Genomic DNA, 20,483 nt, shown 5'->3' on the forward strand with positions numbered 1-20,483 from the left:
AGAGGCCCATTGCGCCAATGATAGGTCCCCCTGTTATCGATAATAGCGGGGACCTGGGACCATGATGGCAACTGACAGCGTTACAGTCCGCCGTCAACGGGACGGGAGCTTTCTCATTGCGACAGCGCTCCCAGAACATAGCATCCTATTCCAACGTGCAGCTTACATTTTTAACCACAGCACCACCAAGGACGACATCTCGCCATGCTGGACACTTTCGAAATTCTGACCACGTCCGGAGTGGTCCTCTGGTCAAGGACTTACGCCGCTGTCAGCCCATCCGTGGTCAACAACTTCATCAATGACATCTTTATCGAGGAGAAGAGTTCAGTTGCCGGCGCAAAGAACGGTGCTTCTGCCGCTGAGAACCCTCCGTACAAACATGACCAACACACTTTGCGCTGGACCATCGAAAAGGAATTGGGCATCATTTTCGTTGTCGGTAGTACCTTGAGGGGCAACCTTTTCTACCCCTGAATTCAGCTGACCCTTTTGTTTGCTAGGCCGTGTACCGTTCTCTGCTCCACATCTCCTGGATCGATAAACTGGTCGACAACATCAGGGCTATCTTCGTTGGCCTCTATCGTGACGAGTTGACCAAGCCGAATACCACCATCGTCGAGTGCCTCACCTTTGACCAGTATTTTGACCAACAACTTCGAGAGCTTGAACAGGCCGGTGGCAAATCGGACACGCGCGCACTGAAAAGTGAAGTGTTATCCGAAGATACGGGCGATGAGCCTCCCTCCCCACCAAACAACCGCGGCCAACAAGCCCTCCGCGGGGTATCACCAGGCTCGAGTCCAAATGTTTCGCGCCCAGGTACCCCCGGCGCAAGCCATCTGCTGGTCGCCAAGGCTGGACCGGGGGCGAAATTGTCCAGAAGAGCGAGAAAAATGCAGAATACCACCTCAGCTCCAGCATCGTCTGGTGACGAAGGCCCGGCCAGGAAGGCCAAGGCCAAGCCAATGAAGCGCGGGAGGAAATGGGATGCCGATGGGCTTGCTGATGAAGACGATGGTGTTCAGCTTGACTACTCGGTTCCCACCCTCACCAGTGATAGTGAAGCTGAGCCCGGTGCGAGACCAGGGGCCGTAGAAGAGGTGGACGCGTCGACATGGGGTTCCCAGACCAAGGGGAAGTTTGTCCTGAGAGACTTGGGCGATGAAGTCAACTCGATTCTGGCTGATGCCGATACGAAGAAGAACGCTGCTACCAAGACCGACGCGCCTAGTGGTCTCGTAGGCACTGGTCTCAGTGCTATCGGAGGGTTGTTCAGGAACGTGGTGGGCGGAAAGGTTTTGACAAAGCAAGACCTGGATAAGGCGATGAAGGGAATGGAGGAGCATTTGCTCAAAAAGAACGTTGCGCGCGAGGCAGCGATACGTCTTTGCGAGGGTGTTGAGAAAGAACTGGTGGGGGTGAAAACTGGCAGCTTTGAAAGTGCGTTGTGCCATCCTTCAACCCCATCATGTCAGACCATGCTAACCTCGGTACAGGTATCAACGCAAGGATACAGAAAGCTATGGAGGCTTCCCTGACGAAAATGCTTACACCAACATCATCACTCGATCTCTTGAGAGAAATCGACGCGATTACCTCGCCTTCTGCGACATCGCTCCGCAAGGCCCGGCCATACGTCATGTCTATCGTCGGTGTCAACGGCGTAGGCAAGTCGACAAATCTCTCCAAAATCTGCTTCTTTTTGTTGCAGAACAAGTACAAGGTTCTCATTGCTGCCGGTGACACGTTCCGTTCCGGTGCCGTTGAACAGCTCGCTGTCCACGTGCGCAACCTGAAAGAATTGACTGCCCGTGAAGGTGGCCAAGTTGAGCTGTACCAGAAGGGCTATGGCAAGGATGCCGCTACTGTGGCCAAGGATGCCGTCGCGTATGCGGCACAAGAGGGATTCAACGTGGTTCTCATCGATACCGCGGGGCGTAGACACAACGACCAAAGATTGATGAGCTCCCTGGAGAAGTTTGCCAAGTTTGCGCAACCAGACAAGATTTTGATGGTTGGCGAGGTACGTTTCCTTTTCTAGATGTTATTGATCTTAACACAGATGCTGACTCGGTCTATAGGCACTTGTCGGCACAGACTCCGTTGCTCAGGCCCGGAACTTCAATGCGGCTTTTGGATCTGGTCGTTCCCTGGACGGGTTCATCATCTCGAAATGCGACACTGTCGGAGACATGGTCGGGACTTTGGTCAGCATCGTACATGCCACCAATGTTCCGGTTCTGTTCGTCGGCGTTGGCCAACACTACTCTGATTTGAGGAACTTCTCAGTCAAGTGGGCTGTTGAGAAGTTGCTGAGTAGTGCATGATTCCAGGTTACCAACAGCCTTGAAGACGTAGTTTAGTTGGATTATCGATACATAGACATTAATTGCTGTAATACTTGACCTTTGATATCTGCGAAAACATGGAAACTGATGCTGATTTAGGGGTAAAAGAAGTCGAAAGCAAATTCTCATTAGGGTTAGGGTTCCAAGGAATTGTTGCTACTTGCTCTCTCGAGTGAAAGTCAATTAAAGAGCTGTCACGTGTCCACGCGGCGCCACGCCTTTGGACCCCCCGCGACGACCGCGTTCACTTTCAACTAAGCTTCCTGAACACCAAAACACCAGGGTCCCGCCTCAAGTCACTCGCTTTCGGTCTGATCACGACCACGCCATGCCGAGGCAATATGACACCCGACTCGCGCGGCAGGACTGCCCGGTCCACACAGCATGGATTTAGCAACAATACGCTCCCCCATGGAGCACCCCCTCCATCGACCCTCGCTGCCCAGATCGTAGAGAACATCTCGTCGACATCGCGAAAGTCGCACTTGAGTGACGCTTCGACCGAAGAACTGAAGCATCTTCAGAGTCTCGTGGAAAATTACAACGCCAAATCCGAAGACATCAAGACACCAGCAGAGCAAGTCGAGTACAATCATCTACTGGTGTACATGATCGGATCTGTCTCTCTCAAAGTCCTTTACTGGGACGACCCATTTTCAACCCAAGAGAAACTACACGAAGGCGCCATTGCAGCTTTCGGCTTCCTAAGAACCACTTTAACGGAGACGCCTTCCGTCTTGAAGTGCGCCACCGACGGGACGAAATACCTAAATATGGGCGAGGAGCCTCTGTGGCTATGGATATTTCCACGACTGCTCAAGATACTGGCACATAGGAGGGCGCGGGCTATCACTGATCAAGTTGAAGCACTCTTCGATTACATCCTGGAGCTTGTAGAGGATAATGTAGAAATTTGGGACCTCGGTTTGCCGCTTATGCAGTACTTCCGTGCAACCCTTGACAGTAAGCCTACCTCTGATGTTCTTGGATATGGGAGAACAAGCCCACTAACATTCCATTAGGTATTCTTGACATTTTTGACCCAAATTCCTCGACGACCAGAACTTCTCCTGTCCAAATCGAGCTGCCCCCAAGCGCATTTTTGAAATCAGTCTCTGAAACCCCGATCTTGAATTGCACATTCCCTCTCCAGGGTGAAGAAAATGCTATCCATTTTGCTACCAGCCTTCTTTCAATCATCCAACGCGCCATCATTCCCGGGCCTGAGGCCAATATCTCTGTTCTTTACGGCAATCATACCATCTGGGTCTTGGATCTTTTCCAGCCGCTCAGTCTCCTCGTGGCAACTTTGCCAGTCCCCTCGGAGACTAGGGTTTCGAAAATTGTTCAGATGTCTCTTGAGTTGGCAGAGGCATACAACAAACTTGGCGCCACGGATGCAATCTTCAAGCACAAGGCTAATGCCACTCTTGCTTTAGTATGCAACAACGTGATCAAAAATCCCCAACAACTACTCACCCAAGACGATGAAGGAGTAGATGCAAGGCGCGTGATGTGTCTTGCTTTTGTTCATCTAGCGAAAGCTGCCATTGCTCATGCACCAACATCAAGTCTTATCTCTTGTGGTCTTTTTGGGATTTCAAAAGTACTGACGATGGAGAATGCTGTCATTGGGGCTGATACGGATTTCTCAGTGAGTAAAACAATATGACGTTGATGCTATAACTATGCTAACTCAAACCCAGCGAGCTGTCGAGCTTTTGGCGCAAGCAACCGTAAACCCAGCTTTCAAGGGCTTTACCGCTGAGATTCAAACAGGCAACTATGTGGATGCAGCACTGAAGCAACAGGTAGAAAAGCTTTTGGCCAAGAACAACCCGCCACAAGCATCCTCACAACCTCCACCGAAACGTAGGAAAACGGACTCTTCATCAGTAGCGTCCGGAGTTTTGGGTGATATTCATGGGCGACTCTGCCAGCTATTCGAGACAGATCCGGAAATGGACCTCGGAGATATCTTGAACCACTTAGCGGACGCCTACCCTCAGCTTAGCGAAGCCGATCAGTGCTGGCTTATTGAACTTATATCACGTCTGTTCTGCGCGGCAGATAATACATTGACAGTTCACAAGCACAGCACTCCCTCGACTCTCAAATTCCGGTGTTTGTATTGCTCTGGTACCAGCAATATGACGCCGGTCTCAGGTTATGATGCGGATATCAAGAACCTCGCACTAAGCTCTTTCAGTAAATTAATTCTGTTGCAAGAATTTGTCGAATCCAGGCGGCCTCGTATCTTTGCGATGATAGCTCTTCGACGAATAGCTAGGCACGTACCGAATGGGGAGTTTTGGGACAATGGAAAGTCGGCTCCTGGGAAGTGGTGCCTACAATCTCTGAGCAGCTCGGTCAGAGAGCTTCGTATTGCTGCTGGACGGGCGTTGCCCATTTTTCTTGCCAATTTCTCAGCCACCGAGGTGGATAACAGCGTTATCAAAAGAAACACGGCCCGTACTATCGGACTTCTCAAATCAATATCTGACCAAAACGTCATCTCCTTGCAGGAAACTTGCATTATGGCATGGGGCCAAGTTGGGCGAGTGGTGGCGGACACGGAGTTGAACCTCGTCCTCGTCAAACTGGTCGAGTATCTCGGGCACCACAACATGATGGTATCAACCGTTGCGTTCAACGAGATTATAAACCTTGCGGAATCTCATGATGTCACGATTGCCAGCCTCTTCCGGCCTTTCTGGCCAAGTTTGGCGTTTTCAGTCGTCAAGGACCTCGTGTCAAGGCCACAGACCACACAGCTGGTTGCTGAACTTCTTCAGATAAGCGTTCATAACCTTTTGAAGATGTTGCAAAAGCATGCGTTGCCGTGGTTGGTTCTCGGCAAAAAACGCGAGGTCATTCAAAAGATTGCTGAAGCAAGGGGCGAAAAGGACTGCTGGCAGCCTTGTGTTGATGCTGAAAACCTACCGTCTATACTTGCACTTCTCCTTGTACAAGACGTACCGAACGTGGAATCGTACGCGATGGAGCTGCTTCAACATACATCTGCGCATCTTAACAAGTCTCCCCTGGTGGATTTACTTCGAACGGGGCCCATGATGATTGCTTTAGAGTTGTTCAAATATGCCGCCGCTGCGAACGACGATCGAAAGCCTCAGGTAAGGATTCTTCAAGGTTTTTGTTTTTTTCCTTTTCTTTTTTGGCTATCTTGAGAGCTTCATGACTGACAGTTACTAGGTACGAACAGCACTTGTCACAATGGCGAACCTGATCACCGGAACGCCAAAGGACAAAAAGATGAGCAAGACAGATGTTATCGGGCGCTTTCTTCAACCCTATGCCTTGGGCGTCGCTACGCGGCTAGTCGAGAACATCAATGATTCTCACAATGTACATCCTCCTCCACAGGAGCGAAAATTGTGCATTCGCGCAATGGAGGTAATGATTAGGGTGTGTTCTTCATACGCCAGCATTGCCCGTACCCAAGTAAGTAAAGCAAAGCGTCAGCTTGCGAGACTTTCTCTAATATATCGACAGATATCGGCTTGCTTGGTGACTGCGCTGGCCCACGATGAACTCCGGTCAGCAGCCTTTTCATGTTGGGCATCCATGCTCACGTGTATGGAGGACACCGACCTGGAAGCACTACTCGAAGCGACGTTTTACCTTATCAGGTTCTACTACAGTTCCTGCGATGAAGAAACCAAACAATTCCTCAAGTCTCTGTTGCAAGATCTGCTTTCTAAGAACAGACAGATCATCATGGAGTACTCCATCAAGCTTCCCTCGCTCGGTGAAATTGATGAGCTGCGGGATATCAGTGAGGAAGTCGAAGGCCTTCGCCCGCGCTTGACGATCAAGGAGACCTTTGCCGTATTCTCACAGCGTTTGGGCCATGAAAACCCCGGTGTTGTCGAGTACGCGTTGACTGAACTGGTGCCATATCTGGAGAAGCACCAGGAATATCTCCAAACCTCAGCCATTAGCGAACGTCCGGATGCTATCCTCACAACCTTGACTCGTTCAATCTTGGACTGCTCGGTCAAGTACAACGGATGGCAACCATCTATTACGCGGTCATGCGCTGAAGCTCTCGGGCTCATAGGTTGCTTGGACTCCAATCGTCTGGAAACTACGCGGGAGCAGCAACACATTGTCGTCATTCACAACTTTGAGGACGCAAGCGAGACCACTGACTTTGTGGCCTTTGTGCTGGAGAATGTCCTGGTCAAAGCCTTCCAGTCGACAACCGACACCAAATTCCAGGGATACCTCTCTTATGCCATGCAGGTTCTCCTCGAGAGAACCGACTTTAAAGTTGCCTTCCAGATGGCTGGTGAAGGAGAAAGCGAGCCGGTCTATAGGAGATGGCTCGCCTTTGCGGAAAGCACTCGCGAAACCCTTATCCCGCTTTTATCTTCCTCCTTCTTGCTTGCGCCCTTGCCTAAGCAGTCCACTGAATACCCGATCTTCAAACCGGGGAAGAAGTCATATTCCGCATGGCTCAAAGCTATCGTGTTTGATCTGCTGCGCTGCACTCAGAACGCTTTTAGTGAGATGATCTTTGAGCCGCTGTGCCGGTTGATCAAGGTCAAAGATCTCACGGTTACTGAATTTTTGCTGCCTTTTGTGGTCATGCATGTCATCCTGGGCCAACCGGACTCTTCGGTGTTCAGTCCAAAGATCAAGGCTGAGTTGTTGGCTATTCTGAAATACCACCCGCCAAGCACAGCCTCGTACGTCGAGAAGGAGCAGACAAAGCTCTATTACCAGGCGGTGTTCCGCATTATCGACTACTTCAAGAGATGGCTGCAAATTAGGAAACTGAAGGCGACCACACCAAGGGCCCAGAAACAGGTCGCCTGGGTTGAGGATGTTCTCGACTCTCTCGATCCAAAGTTGCTTTCGCAGCGAGCTGTCGATTGCGGTGAGTATGCCAGAGCTCTTTACTTTCTGGAGCCGCACCTGGAGAATCTCGATAAGAAAAAGCCACAGGAAGTACGGAAAGTCGACGAAGACTATCGGTTGCGTGACACTCTTCAGAACATTTACACGCAAATCGACGACCCAGATGGTTTGGAAGGTGTCTCGGCTCATCTGGGCACGGTCACTTTGGACCAGCAAGCCCTCAACCATCGGAAAGCTGGCCGCTGGACAGCAGCCCAGACATGGTATGAGATTCGACTGGCGGAATCTCCCGAGGACACTGATATTCAGGTTGATCTCCTCACCTGTCTCAAAGAATCAGGCCAGCATGACGTTTTGCTCAACTACGTGGAGGGCATGAAGAGGTCTTCAGCGACGGTCAACAGGATAGCGCCCTTTGCGGTGGAAGCCTCGTGGGCCACGGGGCGGTGGGAAACACTGGAGAAGTACCTTGGGCTTTACAATGCAGGCGATGTTTCGGAGGTTTTCGATCTTGGGGTTGGGCAAGCTTTGCTTTCGCTGAAGAAGAGGGATATGGGGGGATTCAAGGAGCATATCCAGATTTTGCGGGACAAGGTGGCGGGGTCAATGACTTACTCGGCGACGTCGTCGTTGAGGGCTTGCCATGAGGCTATGCTGAGATGTCATGTGCTAAGCGATCTTGAGATGATTGCTAGCAATAAGGCTTTGGAAGGTGACAATCAGGCGGTTCTTGCGACGCTGGATCGGAGGTTGCAGGTGCTTGGTGCTTATGTTGGGGATAAGCAGTATTTGCTTGGTGTGAGGAGGGCGGCTATGGAGTTGATGAGGTATGTTAGCCCCTGGAGTCCTGATGCTGGAGCTTGGGTTACTGACTTTTGCAGACCGAAATATGGCAACGAGGATATATCGGCACTCTGGCTCCTGAGCGGTAAGCTGGCGAGGAAGGCCGGCTCCATGCATCAGTCGTTCAACGCAGTGCTGCATGCTCAACAACTCGGCGATGCTTCTGCTATCATTGAGAACGCTCGTCTGCTGTACAAGGATGGACATCATCGCAAAGCTATTCAGATACTGGAGATGGCGATCAAGGAGAACTCCTTCATCGACAAAGCAGTTGGACCCGTTCCTCCGAGCTCGGCCAGAAGCCAAGAGTCCCATCGCAATATGTTGACGGCGACAGCGCAGCTTCTTTTGGCCAAATGGCTTGATTCCACCGGCCAAACGCATGCGGGCGCATTGCGGGCACAGTATCAGCAAGCAGCGAAGACGCATTCACGCTGGGAGAAGGGTCATTACTACCTTGGGCGTCATTACAAGAAGCTTTTGGAGTCGGAGAAAGGCCTGGATCCGGAGCAACAGAGTGATGAGTACATCACTGGAGAGACAGCCAAGCTCGTCATTGAGAACTATCTCCGTTCGCTCAACTTTGGGTCAAAGTACATTTCTCAAACCTTTCCCCGAATTCTGACGCTATTCCTGGAACTCGGATCTCAGGTCAACAAAACTCCAGACGGCAAGGTGACGTTTTCCAGAGAATTGTACCAGCGACGACGTGACATTCTCACTGAGCTCTGCGCAAAATTCCACAAGCAACTGGAGACCATGCCTGCATATATTTGCTATACATCCTTGCCTCAAATCACTGCCCGGATAGGACACCCAAGCCCGGATGTCTTCAAAGTACTGGAGGACATGATTGTCAGGGTGGTGAACGCCTATCCTAGGCAGGCCCTCTGGAACGTCTTCCCTTTCATGGCGAATCCCAGCAGGCAACCAAACGACCGCCAAAGGAGGGCAATCAAGATATTGAACACGATCAAGACGTCCAGCCCGGACATTAAGGCGTTTTTGAGAGCAGGGGAGAAGTTAGCCGAACAACTGCTCGTGGCTTGCAACAATGGACACTTTCAGAGCAACAGGACAACGACGGCGAGCATCACTAGGGATTTGTTCTTTAACCACAAGTGCACGCCTTGCCCGCTGGTCGTTCCGGTTGAGACCAGTTTGACTGCCACGTTGCCGACTTTGACAGACAATGTCAGGAGGCACAAGCCATTTTCTCGGGATGCTGTCACGATTGAGGCGTTCCTTGACCATGTCTTGGTTTTGGGGTCACTGGCAAAGCCACGGAAGTTGACAGCCCGTGGATCAGATGGCAAGCTTTATGGTCTACTGATCAAACCCAAGGACGATCTGCGTACAGACCAGCGCCTAATGGAGTTTAACTCGCTCATCAATCGCTCGCTTAAACGGGACGTGGAATCCAGCCGAAGGCAGCTCTACATCAGGACATATGCTGTCACGCCCCTCAACGAAGAATGCGGCATCATCGAATGGGTCGACGGGCTGAAGACATTGCGCGAAATTTTGCTGAGCATCTATAGGGGGAGGAACATCTCGCCAAACTACACCCAGCTCGCGCAACTGATGAAGCAGGCTTGCGCCGGGGACAACAACACGCACATCTATACCGAGACGATCATCGGGATGTTCCCGCCCGTGTTGGGGGAGTGGTTCGTCTCGCAGTTTCCCAACCCTTCATCTTGGTTCGCGGCGAGGCTGAAGTACACGCGGTCGTGTGCGGTCATGTCGATGGTGGGGACGATTCTCGGGTTGGGTGACCGGCACGGAGAGAATGTCTTGCTTGAGGAGGGGAACGGGGGCGTTTTCCACGTGGATTTCAACTGTCTTTTTGACAAGGGGAGGACGTTTACCCAGCCCGAGTGTGTGCCGTTCAGGTTGACGCACAATATGCAGTATGCCATGGGGGTGTATCGGTATGAAGGGCCGTTTAGGCACTGCAGCGAGCTGACGTTGAGAATACTCAGGCAACAAGAGGAGACGTTGATGAGTATTTTGGAGGCGTTTATTTATGATCCGACGCTAGATCTGCAGAGGGGGAGCAAGAGGACGAAGGAGGTGGTCAAGTTGAATCCTACGAGTGTGGTGGCGAGCATTAAGAGGAAGGTGGAGGGGTTGCTGCCGGAGGAGAGCATACCGCTGGGGGTGGAGGGGCAGGTGGATATGCTGATCAAGGAGGCGACCAACCCGAGGAATTTGGCGGCGATGTATATTGGGTGGTGTCCGTTTTTGTAAATCCTTGGATAAAATATGGGATATTGTATGAGCGGGGTGGTGGTTATGAATAGCGAGTTTTTGGGAAGGTGAGCATAGCGGTTATTTAAGGGGGTGTTGGTTTTAGGAAGGTATTTAGATGGATAGTGTTTGTAGAGATTGGTGATATCTGAGTCAATGGATTCCTTCTAGTTGACATAATTTCTATCAGTCTGTTGCGTTTCCTCGAAATAGCAAATGACACGCTCGACCTTCACAATGCAACAATCATCCTGGAGGGCCATTCCCAGATTGTTGATGACAGCGAGTTAACCCCTGAAATCCAAACAAACGGCGGGTTGGCTGGTTATTAATGATCGCTCAGCCCGCCTAGCGCAACACAACGCTTGGGCCTGGATTTCACCGTTCATTCCACCTCCCTCCAGATAGGTCGTACCTTCTCTCGCAAAAAAGAACTGTGGAACAGCTGAGATTTCTGCCTGGTTTTTCCAACTTTTTTCATTGACGGTCAGAAGGAAGTCTGTCTCGATTTCCTTTGAGAAAATTTTTCACTTCTTTTCCAGAAATATTTCTGGCAAACTTTGTTGTGTGTTGAAATATTGGTCGGATCGACCCATTCACTGTCTACAGCACGCTCTCGCTAAGCTCACCGTCTTCTATCCAATCTCACCCACTCAGCAACGCGCAACAGACGCGTCCATCTTCCAGTCTTCGACACGACAGAGAAAAGGAAGCGATTGGGAAGCTATTCTGCAGCGATTCGGCACGTTTTCTGCTTTGAATAGAGGATTCTCAACAATCTCGGCAATCCTAACAAAATCGGCTTGATCACTGAAAGTCGGTCAAGATGTCTGGTTATCGTGTTGGTATGTCCTTCTCTTGATGGTGCATCTCTTCTTTCCTATCGCATGATGGGTTTTCACCATTGTCAGTCTGCCTTGGTCATACCACGTTGCTCACGAGATGTTCTTTTCCAACTTTGACATTTTACCTCTTGTCATTTTGGATTCATCAGCAGCCGACCTCGTCGACGTCACTTTCCTTCCACCTCCACTCCACCCCCATCGTATTTAACATGATCTAACCCATCCACAGAGAGAGCCACTACCGGCCGTGCCGGGTGCAAAGACCCCGTCTGCAAGAAGGAAAACATCAAGATTGAAAAGGGTCAGCTCCGGTTTGGAGTCTGGGTGACCATCATGGAGCATGGGAGCTGGGCCTGGCGTCATTGGTATGTCTAATTATATCCACCCCTTTTCTGCTGGAATCGATGTCCTAACGAATTCACACAGGGGCTGCGTCTCTGGTGAGACCATCTCCAACTTGCAGGAGTATCTCAGCAAGGACAAGAACGGTGAATACAACTGGGATATGCTTGATGGCTGGGAGGAGTTGGAGTAAGTTTGACTATTGTCTGGTGGTAATGTGGCGGTTGGGTGTGGAAAACTAATGAAGCATACTAGGGAGTACCCTGATTTGAGGCAGAAGGTCCAGAGGGTTCTTAACCAGGGACATATCGATGCTGAGGATTTCAATGGCGACCCCGAATTCAACGTTCCTGGACAGAAGGGAATTCGCCCGCGTCAGCCCCGGAAGAAGAAGAACGCTGAGGAAGAGGTGAGCTGCGCTTTGCCGGGGGTTGGTGTTAACCGATGGCTGACCGTGATATAGGAGGGCAATGGAGCTGAGGCTGCAGAGACTCCTGCCAAGAAGCGTGCTGCTAAGCGTGGCCGCAAGAAGGCTGATGAAGACGAAGCTGAGGCTGAAGCCGAGACCGAGGCTCCTGTTGCGAAGAAGGCTAAACGTGGTGGCAAGAAGGCGGCTGCTGCTGCTGTTGAGGACGAGGATCAAGTTTTGGCTGATGCTGAGCCGGCTGAGGAGCAAGAGAAACCCAAGAAGAAGGCTGCTCGTGGCAAGAAGGCTGTTGCTGCTGTTAAGGAAGAGGACGAAGAGGAAGCTGCGCAGCCCAAGAGAAGAGGTGCTGCTCGTGGCAAGAAGGCGGCGCCTGTTTACAAGGAGGAGGAGGAGGAGGAAGAGGAGGAGCAAGACGAGGATGAAATTGTTGAGAAGCCCAAGCGTGTTGCCCCTGCCAAACGTGGAGCTAAGGGGAAACAGGCGAAGGAGCCTGAGCCGCAAGCTGAGCCAGAGTCCGAGGCGACACCCGAGGAGGACGAGGAGGAGGTTGTCGAGAAGCCGAAGCGTGCTGCTCCTGCCAAGCGTGGAGCTCGGGGCAAGAAGGCGAAGGATGCCGAGCCTGAGCCTGAGGTTGAGGCCGATGCGGAGGTTGATGCTGCGCCGGAGGAGGCCGAGGAGGAGGCCGAGGTTGAGGAGAAGGTCGCTCCCAAGAAGCGAGGAGGCCGGAAGCCCAAGGCCAAGGCTGCCGATGCCGATGGTGAAGCTGCTCCTGCCCCAAAGAAGCGTGGTAGAAAGGCGTAAGTTTTTTTTTGCAGGGTGTTGCTTGATGGGGACTGATGCTAACTGTCAGCAGGGCTGCCTAGAGTTGATGTACTCAACACACTTTACCCGTCGTCAACACTTGATATGTTTTTTTTTTGGCGAGGCAGGTAGTGGACTTTTCTTGTTGGCACAATTTTCTGGGTTCATTTTTTTTTCTTTTTCACGATGAGCTCTTCAATGCGATGATATATGGCTTTGGCCCCTCAGAGGAGGAGCTATGGTTGCCACTACAGCACCGGCCGCCGGATTTTATTCAAAGCAGGAAGAGCACACAGAATTTGGCGGCGGCATAATACCTGGGTGGGTGTATCATACTGTTTTTTTTTCCTACTTTTTTTCTTGTCAGAGTAACCCATATTTTTCCATAGGAGGAAATACATTGCGATCATCTGTAACTGATTTCATTGTGTGCCGATCTGCCATCTGTCATTTTTATCATCACTTGGCCGGGTAGCTGGCTGGGTCAACGATCTGTTGACCTGTGTTGGGTGCATGTTCGGGATCTACAGGAACAAAAAAGAACAATGTGAAACGAAACAGAAGTGGGACTCTTTTTTCGTTTGAGAGGGGAGGGGATATGTACACTATGGGTTTCGCTAATCTGAGCGGCGTGGTAGGTTGGTTGGATTCATGGGCCGAGCCGAAAGGGAGGGAGGATCATTTGTGCCGTAGAAGTGTGTGTTGGACTATGTTTACTCTCCTATCATGATGAGGAGGGAAGGGGGGCCACAGTTCTTTTGAGACAGCCAGTCCGGATCTCAAACTGCATTATATTGATGTGGATTCAATATGGTTTGGTCATGATGGGCGGTTTGAGTGCATGATGTTGTGCTTGCTGCTGCTCGATTACGGAAGTTGGATGATTGATGCCCAAACTACGACGATAAAGTTGATGATCTGAATCGAGATGTTCTCTGAACTTCCATTTTTGCCCCTTGGGCATCGAGACTAAAGCTCGTGATAATGACATCGGCATTTGTCTGCTCTCGTGTGATGCGTAAATGTCGGTAAGTCTAGTCACGGCTTGTCTACTAGTGTTAGAATGGACAGGATTTCTGGAAGAATCTCGTTTGCTGCCGAATATGCATTATTGCGTCACCTGTCTTGGAGGTGTGGGTGTGGGTGAAAGATGTCTTGGATTATACACGAGACTTTTTGGGGTAGGTTGGTGGGGGGCCGATGGGCGAAGCTACGTGATACGGGGATTTCTCAAGTTTTTGAACAGAAAAAAGTTGGTGTTTTGGACAGGGTGTTAGCGAGATCTATTATAATGAGTTTGTTATATGAGAATTCGGTGAGAGACGCCGGGTTGATTCGAAGCAACTGTAAGTATCCGGTGTTGCGGACGAAAGTGAATCGATGATGTATGACCAGGCTTTCGTCCGTGGTGGGGTTATCTGCTGGAAAGGAGGGGCTGGGGGAGAGTGAGGGGCTGCAACTTTTTTTGCTTGCGGCCATCATGATAGTAGTGTAGGTAGCACTGATGAGATGAACCAATTGTGAGAGAGAACATAGCGCTTCTTCTAGCCTGTTCGTCTTGTCTCAATTTTTCCCCAGTCATCGGCGTCACCAGGCCAGAGACATCTGATTGTTGGCCCACATTAGTCCGGCTGGTTGAGTCTGCCATCCGGTGGGGGTGCAGTCCTGCTGCGACGTCCCTCGTGCCTCTGGAGAAGCTTGTGACGCCTGTGTCACCGACGGGCTTTGGTCTGGGCTGGTTGTGACACTTTACCGCACTCCTGCAGAGGGATCTGGTGAGGTTGATGGAGGATTGCGAGGGGAGAGAGGACATCGCATGTTTGAGAAACATCGAGATAAAGCCTAGTAGACACAAGAAAACACAGTGCATCCGATAGCAGTATACACTGTAATGGCGAGTAAACTGCCTACTAGCGCACAGTGCCAAGACGCCGCAACGGCTCGTGCCAACGTCTATGGACCCCACCATAGATTGGGGGTCTTTCAAAGCGTTGAAAAGTCAACAATCAAGACTCTCCCACGGCCTGACCGTCATGCTTCATCAAACATCGCCGGTAGTCATGGTATTCACTCCTTACAGACACTATGAATGAGCCCAAAACCAGGCTGATTGTTGGTTACATAAGTTGAAAGGGAATGTAGGCGCCGATCTAGGCGCACTAGACTAGCTAAGGCGCAGGGAAGCTGTGGGATGACGACGTTGGTTTGAGCCCAAATTAAATCCCGAACAATTGGCTGGCACCGCCAACCAGGCCAGACCCTGAAACTCGTCGTCAGTCAGGCCCAGCGGCAGGGAAAGCAGTTAATACCCAGAGGCTGGCCAACAGGCCTGCCGGTCTCTGCAACGACTGCGACCACTTTCTGTTTCCATTCTCGAAGCATCATCTCAGTTCTTAATACCGGCCCAGGCCCCGTGGGCTTCTTCTCCGGCTTCCCACCACCCTTCACCTCATCCGTTGCGCACACCATCGACCATTTCCATTTCCCACTGTGAGAAGTAAGACCTAGCCGACCACCAAGCCGAAAAGTGACAAGTGAAGAGGAGAAAAGGCATAAGCCTGGGTTGTCTGCCAAGTTCACTGGTCAAGATTGGTCACTGCCTGCGTTGGACCCCGCCTTGGCTCGCACTTGGCCACTCTCAGTACAGGAGTCCTCCAACCCCCCGGAGCCGACCAACGTCACAGCCTCGAGCAGGCTGAACGCCTTTTCCCACCGCACAATCTCCAGGTTTTTCTGCGGAAAGTCCAGGGACATCCGCAACTTTGGCTCTTTCAAGTTTTCTACACACTCTTGACAGAAGACTAGCTCTTGTTGTGTTTCAAGCCCATCTCACGACCCCGCCTTCTCAGTCTCTGTGACCCAGCGGTCTCGAGTTCTTCCATCCACCTCCACCCGCCAGGTCAGCATACCCCGCTCCACCGCTAGGCCGGCCAGAAAAGCTCACCATCTGCCACAGAAAGAACGCACCAAACACCAAGCAACAATGTCCAGCAGAAGCCGTGTCGAGTTCGACGAGCGCGAATACGTTCGGGACGCACCTCCTCCTCGTCGTGCCCCCGTCCGTGAATATGACGACTACCGTGACCCCGCAAGGGTCCCCGCTTTCATGTTGCGGGAGGAGAGGCCAAATCAAGCCGGCCAGTTGGTGCTCAGGGCAAGAGAGGTCGAGACCATGGAGCGCCAGAGGCCGAGATCTCCCAGCCCGGAGATTCGGATGAGGGAGCGCATTGTTCAGCGGGCCAGAAGCGTCAGCCCAGGCCCAAGGCGAGTAGAGGAGGATATCCGGATCCGCCAGGTCGAAAGGACACGCGAGCCCAGCCGGGCCCCTTCGGAGAGAATTCGCTATGTTGAGAGGCCCCGTTCCCCATCGCCTTCGATCCACGAGCGCATCCGCATCACAGATCGGAGAGAAGAGCGCCGGAGCCCAAGCCCGGCTCCTCCGCCGCCGCCGCCGCAGCCCCAGGTCATCAAGGGCCCAACTATCGAGAGAGAGGTTATCACACATTACCGCGATATTGACCATGGTGAGTCATCCACTACTGCGGTCGTCCCAAGCTGAACTGGTTGTACTAACTCATCCTAGGCATGGTTGTAGCCCGTCCGCCGTCGCCTCCTCAGCGTCACGAGCACCGTGATACTGAGATAGACATTTATACTAATCGCAAGGGTACCACCGAGGTGGACATTCACAAGCACACCCACTCGCACAGCCGCGGCCGGTCTGTAGAGCGGCCCTCCCGTCCCGTTGTCCACGCCTACGAGGACGACCTGGTGGTCTCCACGAACAAGCACCTCCATGTGGACATTGAGCGTCGCCGGAGCATCTCCCGTGGCCGTCGCGCTCACTCGGCCGCACCCCCTGTTATCGACTACGACGATGAAGCTTACGAGATCAAGTCCCGGATCGATGCGCGCGGCAAGATGGGCGAGGCCTGGAACGGCATCACCAAGGATTGGACCATCGTCGATGTGCCTCCCGGAACCGAGCGTGTGCGCATGGATGGTGCCGGTGGCGCCTCTGCTGAGGTGACATGGCAAAAGTACAGCGGTGTTCGCCGGGCCAAGTTCATCCCTGACCGTGACGAGAAGAGTGTTGTTTCCGAGACCTCCACCACTATCTCGGACGCCCGTGACCGCAACCGTGACCGTGACATTGAGCGGGAGAGGCGGTTGAGTGTGCAGATCATTGACAAGGACCGCCGGGATCGTGACGATTATGAGAAGATTACCGATCGCCGTCTCACCATTTCCAAGTCGAGGACGAACTCTCCTGCGCCGCCTCCCCCCCAGCAGCGTCGCAGTGAGACCTGGACTGAGATTACCAAGGACTTGGTCTGCCGTGAGGCTATTCAGGAGATGGGCTATGAGTATGAGGAGACCGAGTACTTTTACTACATTATCGACTTTTTGGCTCACGTAAGTTCACACTCACCTTTTCTACATGCTGCCGATAGATTACTAACGCCCTAAACAGGAGGAGGTTGTCCGTCTTGTGAACCTCTCAGACCGCATCCGCCAATCCCGCAAGGACCGCGCCAGAGAGATCCAGTACGAGCGCGAATGGCGCGATGAGTGGGAGCACCGTCACCACCACCACAGCCACAGCCACAGCAGCAGCAGACACCGTCTGGATGACGAGCGCGTGGTCGAGCGTGAGATCATCTACGACAGCCACCGTCACCCAGGCGGTCGCCAATATCGTTACTAAAAGCCCGGCATGATACGACTTTGGCGACTTTGGGGATGATGAATCACTGATGATGATGAATGTGTGATGACGTCTTGCTGTTATAGAAACTTTTTGTTTGGTTGTTTCTGGAAAAGGATGATGATGATTGTGTTTTGGATGATACCAACCACCAATGCATGGTTAATAATGAGCTTGAATAGTTGACCAGTGGTCATTGTCATGGAAGGAGACAAGAAGTGGATGGGTGGACTTTTGTTTTTCTAGTTTTGGATATTGTTTTCATGTTGGTCTTTTATCATGGTCATGTTTTGGTTTGATGTCTTGCGAGTTTTTTTGGTTATTTTTTTAACGACTTTTATGATTACATACATACATTAACTAGCGAGTTGTGAAAAAAAGAGAGAGAGAAATGCTTTGAAATATCTTGATGATCCTTGTGGTGACATTTTTGAGAGAAGGGACTTGACATTCGTTCCAAAGCATGAACCTACATCCTCTTGAGACTACAGAGTTATGGCATGTTTTGTAATACAGTGAAGATTTGTGTCCTTCCTCATATCGAAGTCTGCGCTATTATATTGACTTGCCGAGCCAGTTTTTCACCATAAATACCAGACCTCGCAATCCCGCTTGTTGAAAGAACAGACCGGAAAATGGTGTCATCGCCAACCCATCAGCAGAGGATCATCCGACCGAGAGGGAGGCAACAACACCTTCGCTAGAACGGTACCATTCACGCCGCCCTATTCTCGTCGGGCCGACAGAACGTAGCCCAGAAAAGCACCCATCGAGCACGACAACTAAGTATCAAGACAGCTAGAGAGCACCTGCCTGACCACATCCTCCAGAGCCTCACCCGCCTGACTCCCCAAACCCCAAACCCACTGCCTGCTGACCTTCTCCCCCCCTTCCGCAAAAGCCCCAGTCACCTTCAACTCAGGACCACCCTCACTAAAAGTAAACTCAAACCCGATCCCCAAACCCCTCGTCTCATCCATCAACCCCTTCTCATCCGACCTCGTAGCCCACCTCGCGAGACCCTCCTCCCCCGAAGAGGAGTTCCCTTTCAACCCCTCCAGCACCAACATGGAATGCGCCGTCAACGCCCTCGGCACAGCCCCGTTGATATACCACACCGCGTCATTAGCATCAAAGTACTCGTCCGGACTGGGCGGAAACACGCTCTGCAGCGGATTCCCACTCCCCGGCTGCGACGATGGCGGTGGCGGTAACGTCCAAACAGCGTAACGAGGGCCGTCAGACTGGGGAGGTTTGACCATCACCCTCAGTCGAGACTGAGGCGTGATGTCCACGTCAAACTCCACCGCTGGAGGGCTGTACAATACCGGGCCGATATTTTCCGAGTCAGCTGCCGTGCCCGCGCCGGGTGGTGTGCGGACCAGCGGTTCCCTCACGAGAACTGAAGCGGGCAGGCCGGCGGAGCGTAGAGCCTTTGAATAGGCGAGGAGATGCTGGATGAATTGGGCGATGTTCCTCTCGTGTTCGAACCACGAGACGATGGGGCCGAGGAGGGAGTACACCGGAGCCGAGGTTTGAACCGCGTTCCTGTCCTCCCGCCGCCTTTCATTGATTTTGTGGGCGTGGGAAAGCTGTAGGGCCAAGGCTAGGCTCAACGTTTCGGCGACATCGTCTTTTGGTCTTGGTGAGTCTGCTGTGTCCTTTGCATTCTCTTCCTCCAACGAGGCAAGCTCGACCGACATGGTTGAGGTTGGACTCATGGCGTACGTGACAGAAGATCTGGACATCCGCACATTGCGGCCGCCAAGCGTTCTCGCTTCTCTGTTGATCTCATGCCACAGCTCTTGAGCAAAAATGGTATTGCGTGCATCCTTGACACGGTCGACAAGTGTTGCGTTTTCTGGCAACGGATCCGGCAACGACGATTGTCCGACAACCTTGTCGTTCTCGAGAATCCTGACGCGTATGCGCCGAGATCCACCGCCCCTTCTTCCGAGCTCCAACTTGACGGACCCATCGTCGGCTCTTCTCAGCGGTGCAATCCCGCTGTTCTTGAACTCTGGGGCGGCGTTCAAGAAGCCAAAGCTGACACACATGGTTTGTGGTTCCTGAGCCATGCGAGCAACTCTGAAGCCGGCTTCCTTGACTGTGGACACCTCGGCCCAGTACTTCTCCTCAGCCTGGATCTGGTGTTCTAATCTTGACTGTGCAGGCTTCGCCATGCTGATGCAGTTGTCCAACGCCAGGTATCGTTGGCCTATAGCTGTCATTCTCATCTCCGTCTCTCTTGACTGGGCCAGGGCGGTGGGCGCTGCGAGCATGGTGGCGCCTAGGGTACCGAGACCAACAGTCGCGCGTGTTTCTTGGCTGAGTGTGCTGGTAGCTTGAGTCGGCATCTCCCTGGAGATTAGCAGGGAAAGGAAGTCGAGGGCCCAGTTTGATGTTGCCAGGGCGGCTTGGGTTTGTTGAAGGAGTTCAGCCCGTACGGCGTTAATATCCGGGGTTTCGGTCGACTCCTCAGCTTCGGTCTCGGCAGGTTCCTCGGCCTCGTTGGAATCGGCCATTTCAACATCATTCTGACCATCTTTCTGTTCAGCAGCGGCGGCTTTGGCTCTTCGAGCTGCTACCATGGCTTGGATGCCGCCAGGTTGTGAGCGTGCCCGGGCCCAGAATTCAGCGATATTTTGAGGGCCTCTTGGCTTTGCCGCTGGCGGTTGCAGGTTAAAGGGTCGGTCGTCCATAATGGCGACTTTATGAGGTCCTCTTTATGATGAATGAAAATGTGCCATGTGCCTTGGTGCTATGTAGAATGCTCTTATAACTGGCGATACGATGGTTGTTGATACCTGCCCGTTGATGTTCACAGTTGGCGGTGGAGTGTGCACCAATGAAGAGTTAGTCTGTTGCCTGAAGCGGTTAGCGTGGAAGCTGCGGAATGGGGGTCAGAGCAGGAGAGAAAAGGAAACTGATAGGGAATCGATGGCCGGCTGGACTTGTTTAGGAGCCGCTCAGAGACTCAATCTTATCAACCTCTCTTCTCACGATAAAACTGTGAGTCGTCCTTGGGA

General features: G+C 52.2%; 6 protein-coding genes across 6 annotated transcripts; 5 read left to right on the top strand and 1 right to left on the bottom strand.

Annotated features, from left to right (window-relative positions):
• Positions 1-4: 4 nt before the first annotated feature.
• On the top strand, positions 5-2,330 carry QC762_114860 (uncharacterized protein; the record flags this gene model as incomplete). The annotated part of the gene is made up of 4 exons (XM_062885907.1): positions 5-438; positions 504-1,443; positions 1,500-2,026; positions 2,085-2,330. Exons 1-4 carry the CDS (start codon positions 205-207, stop codon positions 2,328-2,330), a joined length of 1,947 nt encoding a protein of 648 aa, XP_062748923.1. The 5' UTR covers positions 5-204.
• A 362-nt stretch (positions 2,331-2,692) lies between these two features.
• MEC1 (serine/threonine-protein kinase M1) lies at positions 2,693-10,554 on the top strand (the record flags this gene model as incomplete). The annotated part of the gene is made up of 6 exons (XM_062885908.1): positions 2,693-3,314; positions 3,374-4,005; positions 4,058-5,485; positions 5,565-5,813; positions 5,865-8,062; positions 8,117-10,554. 6 exons carry the CDS (start codon positions 2,693-2,695, stop codon positions 10,329-10,331), a joined length of 7,344 nt encoding a protein of 2,447 aa, XP_062748924.1. The 3' UTR covers positions 10,332-10,554.
• A 160-nt stretch (positions 10,555-10,714) lies between these two features.
• On the top strand, positions 10,715-13,162 carry QC762_114880 (uncharacterized protein). The gene is made up of 7 exons (XM_062885909.1): positions 10,715-10,932; positions 10,955-11,176; positions 11,406-11,541; positions 11,603-11,707; positions 11,774-11,927; positions 11,982-12,742; positions 12,799-13,162. The coding sequence occupies exons 2-7, from the start codon at positions 11,158-11,160 to the stop codon at positions 12,806-12,808; spliced, it is 1,185 nt and encodes a 394-aa protein (XP_062748925.1). The 5' UTR covers positions 10,715-10,932; positions 10,955-11,157; the 3' UTR covers positions 12,809-13,162.
• A 1,669-nt stretch (positions 13,163-14,831) lies between these two features.
• QC762_0013990 (uncharacterized protein) lies at positions 14,832-15,540 on the top strand (the record flags this gene model as incomplete). The annotated part of the gene is made up of 3 exons (XM_062882977.1): positions 14,832-14,858; positions 15,004-15,236; positions 15,474-15,540. The coding sequence occupies 3 exons, from the start codon at positions 14,832-14,834 to the stop codon at positions 15,538-15,540; spliced, it is 327 nt and encodes a 108-aa protein (XP_062748926.1).
• A 189-nt stretch (positions 15,541-15,729) lies between these two features.
• QC762_114890 (uncharacterized protein) lies at positions 15,730-17,874 on the top strand (the record flags this gene model as incomplete). The annotated part of the gene is made up of 3 exons (XM_062885910.1): positions 15,730-16,270; positions 16,330-17,162; positions 17,221-17,874. 3 exons carry the CDS (start codon positions 15,730-15,732, stop codon positions 17,452-17,454), a joined length of 1,608 nt encoding a protein of 535 aa, XP_062748927.1. The 3' UTR covers positions 17,455-17,874.
• Positions 17,875-18,236: 362 nt separating this feature from the next.
• On the bottom strand, positions 18,237-20,156 carry SRB4 (RNA polymerase II mediator complex subunit; the record flags this gene model as incomplete). The annotated part of the gene is made up of 1 exon (XM_062885911.1): positions 18,237-20,156. One exon carries the CDS (start codon positions 20,154-20,156, stop codon positions 18,237-18,239), a length of 1,920 nt encoding a protein of 639 aa, XP_062748928.1.
• Between the last annotated feature and the right edge of the window lie 327 nt (positions 20,157-20,483).

Source organism: Podospora pseudocomata (assembly GCF_035222375.1).
Source record: "Podospora pseudocomata strain CBS 415.72m chromosome 1 map unlocalized CBS415.72m_1, whole genome shotgun sequence".
Lineage (NCBI taxonomy): Eukaryota > Fungi > Ascomycota > Sordariomycetes > Sordariales > Podosporaceae > Podospora > Podospora pseudocomata.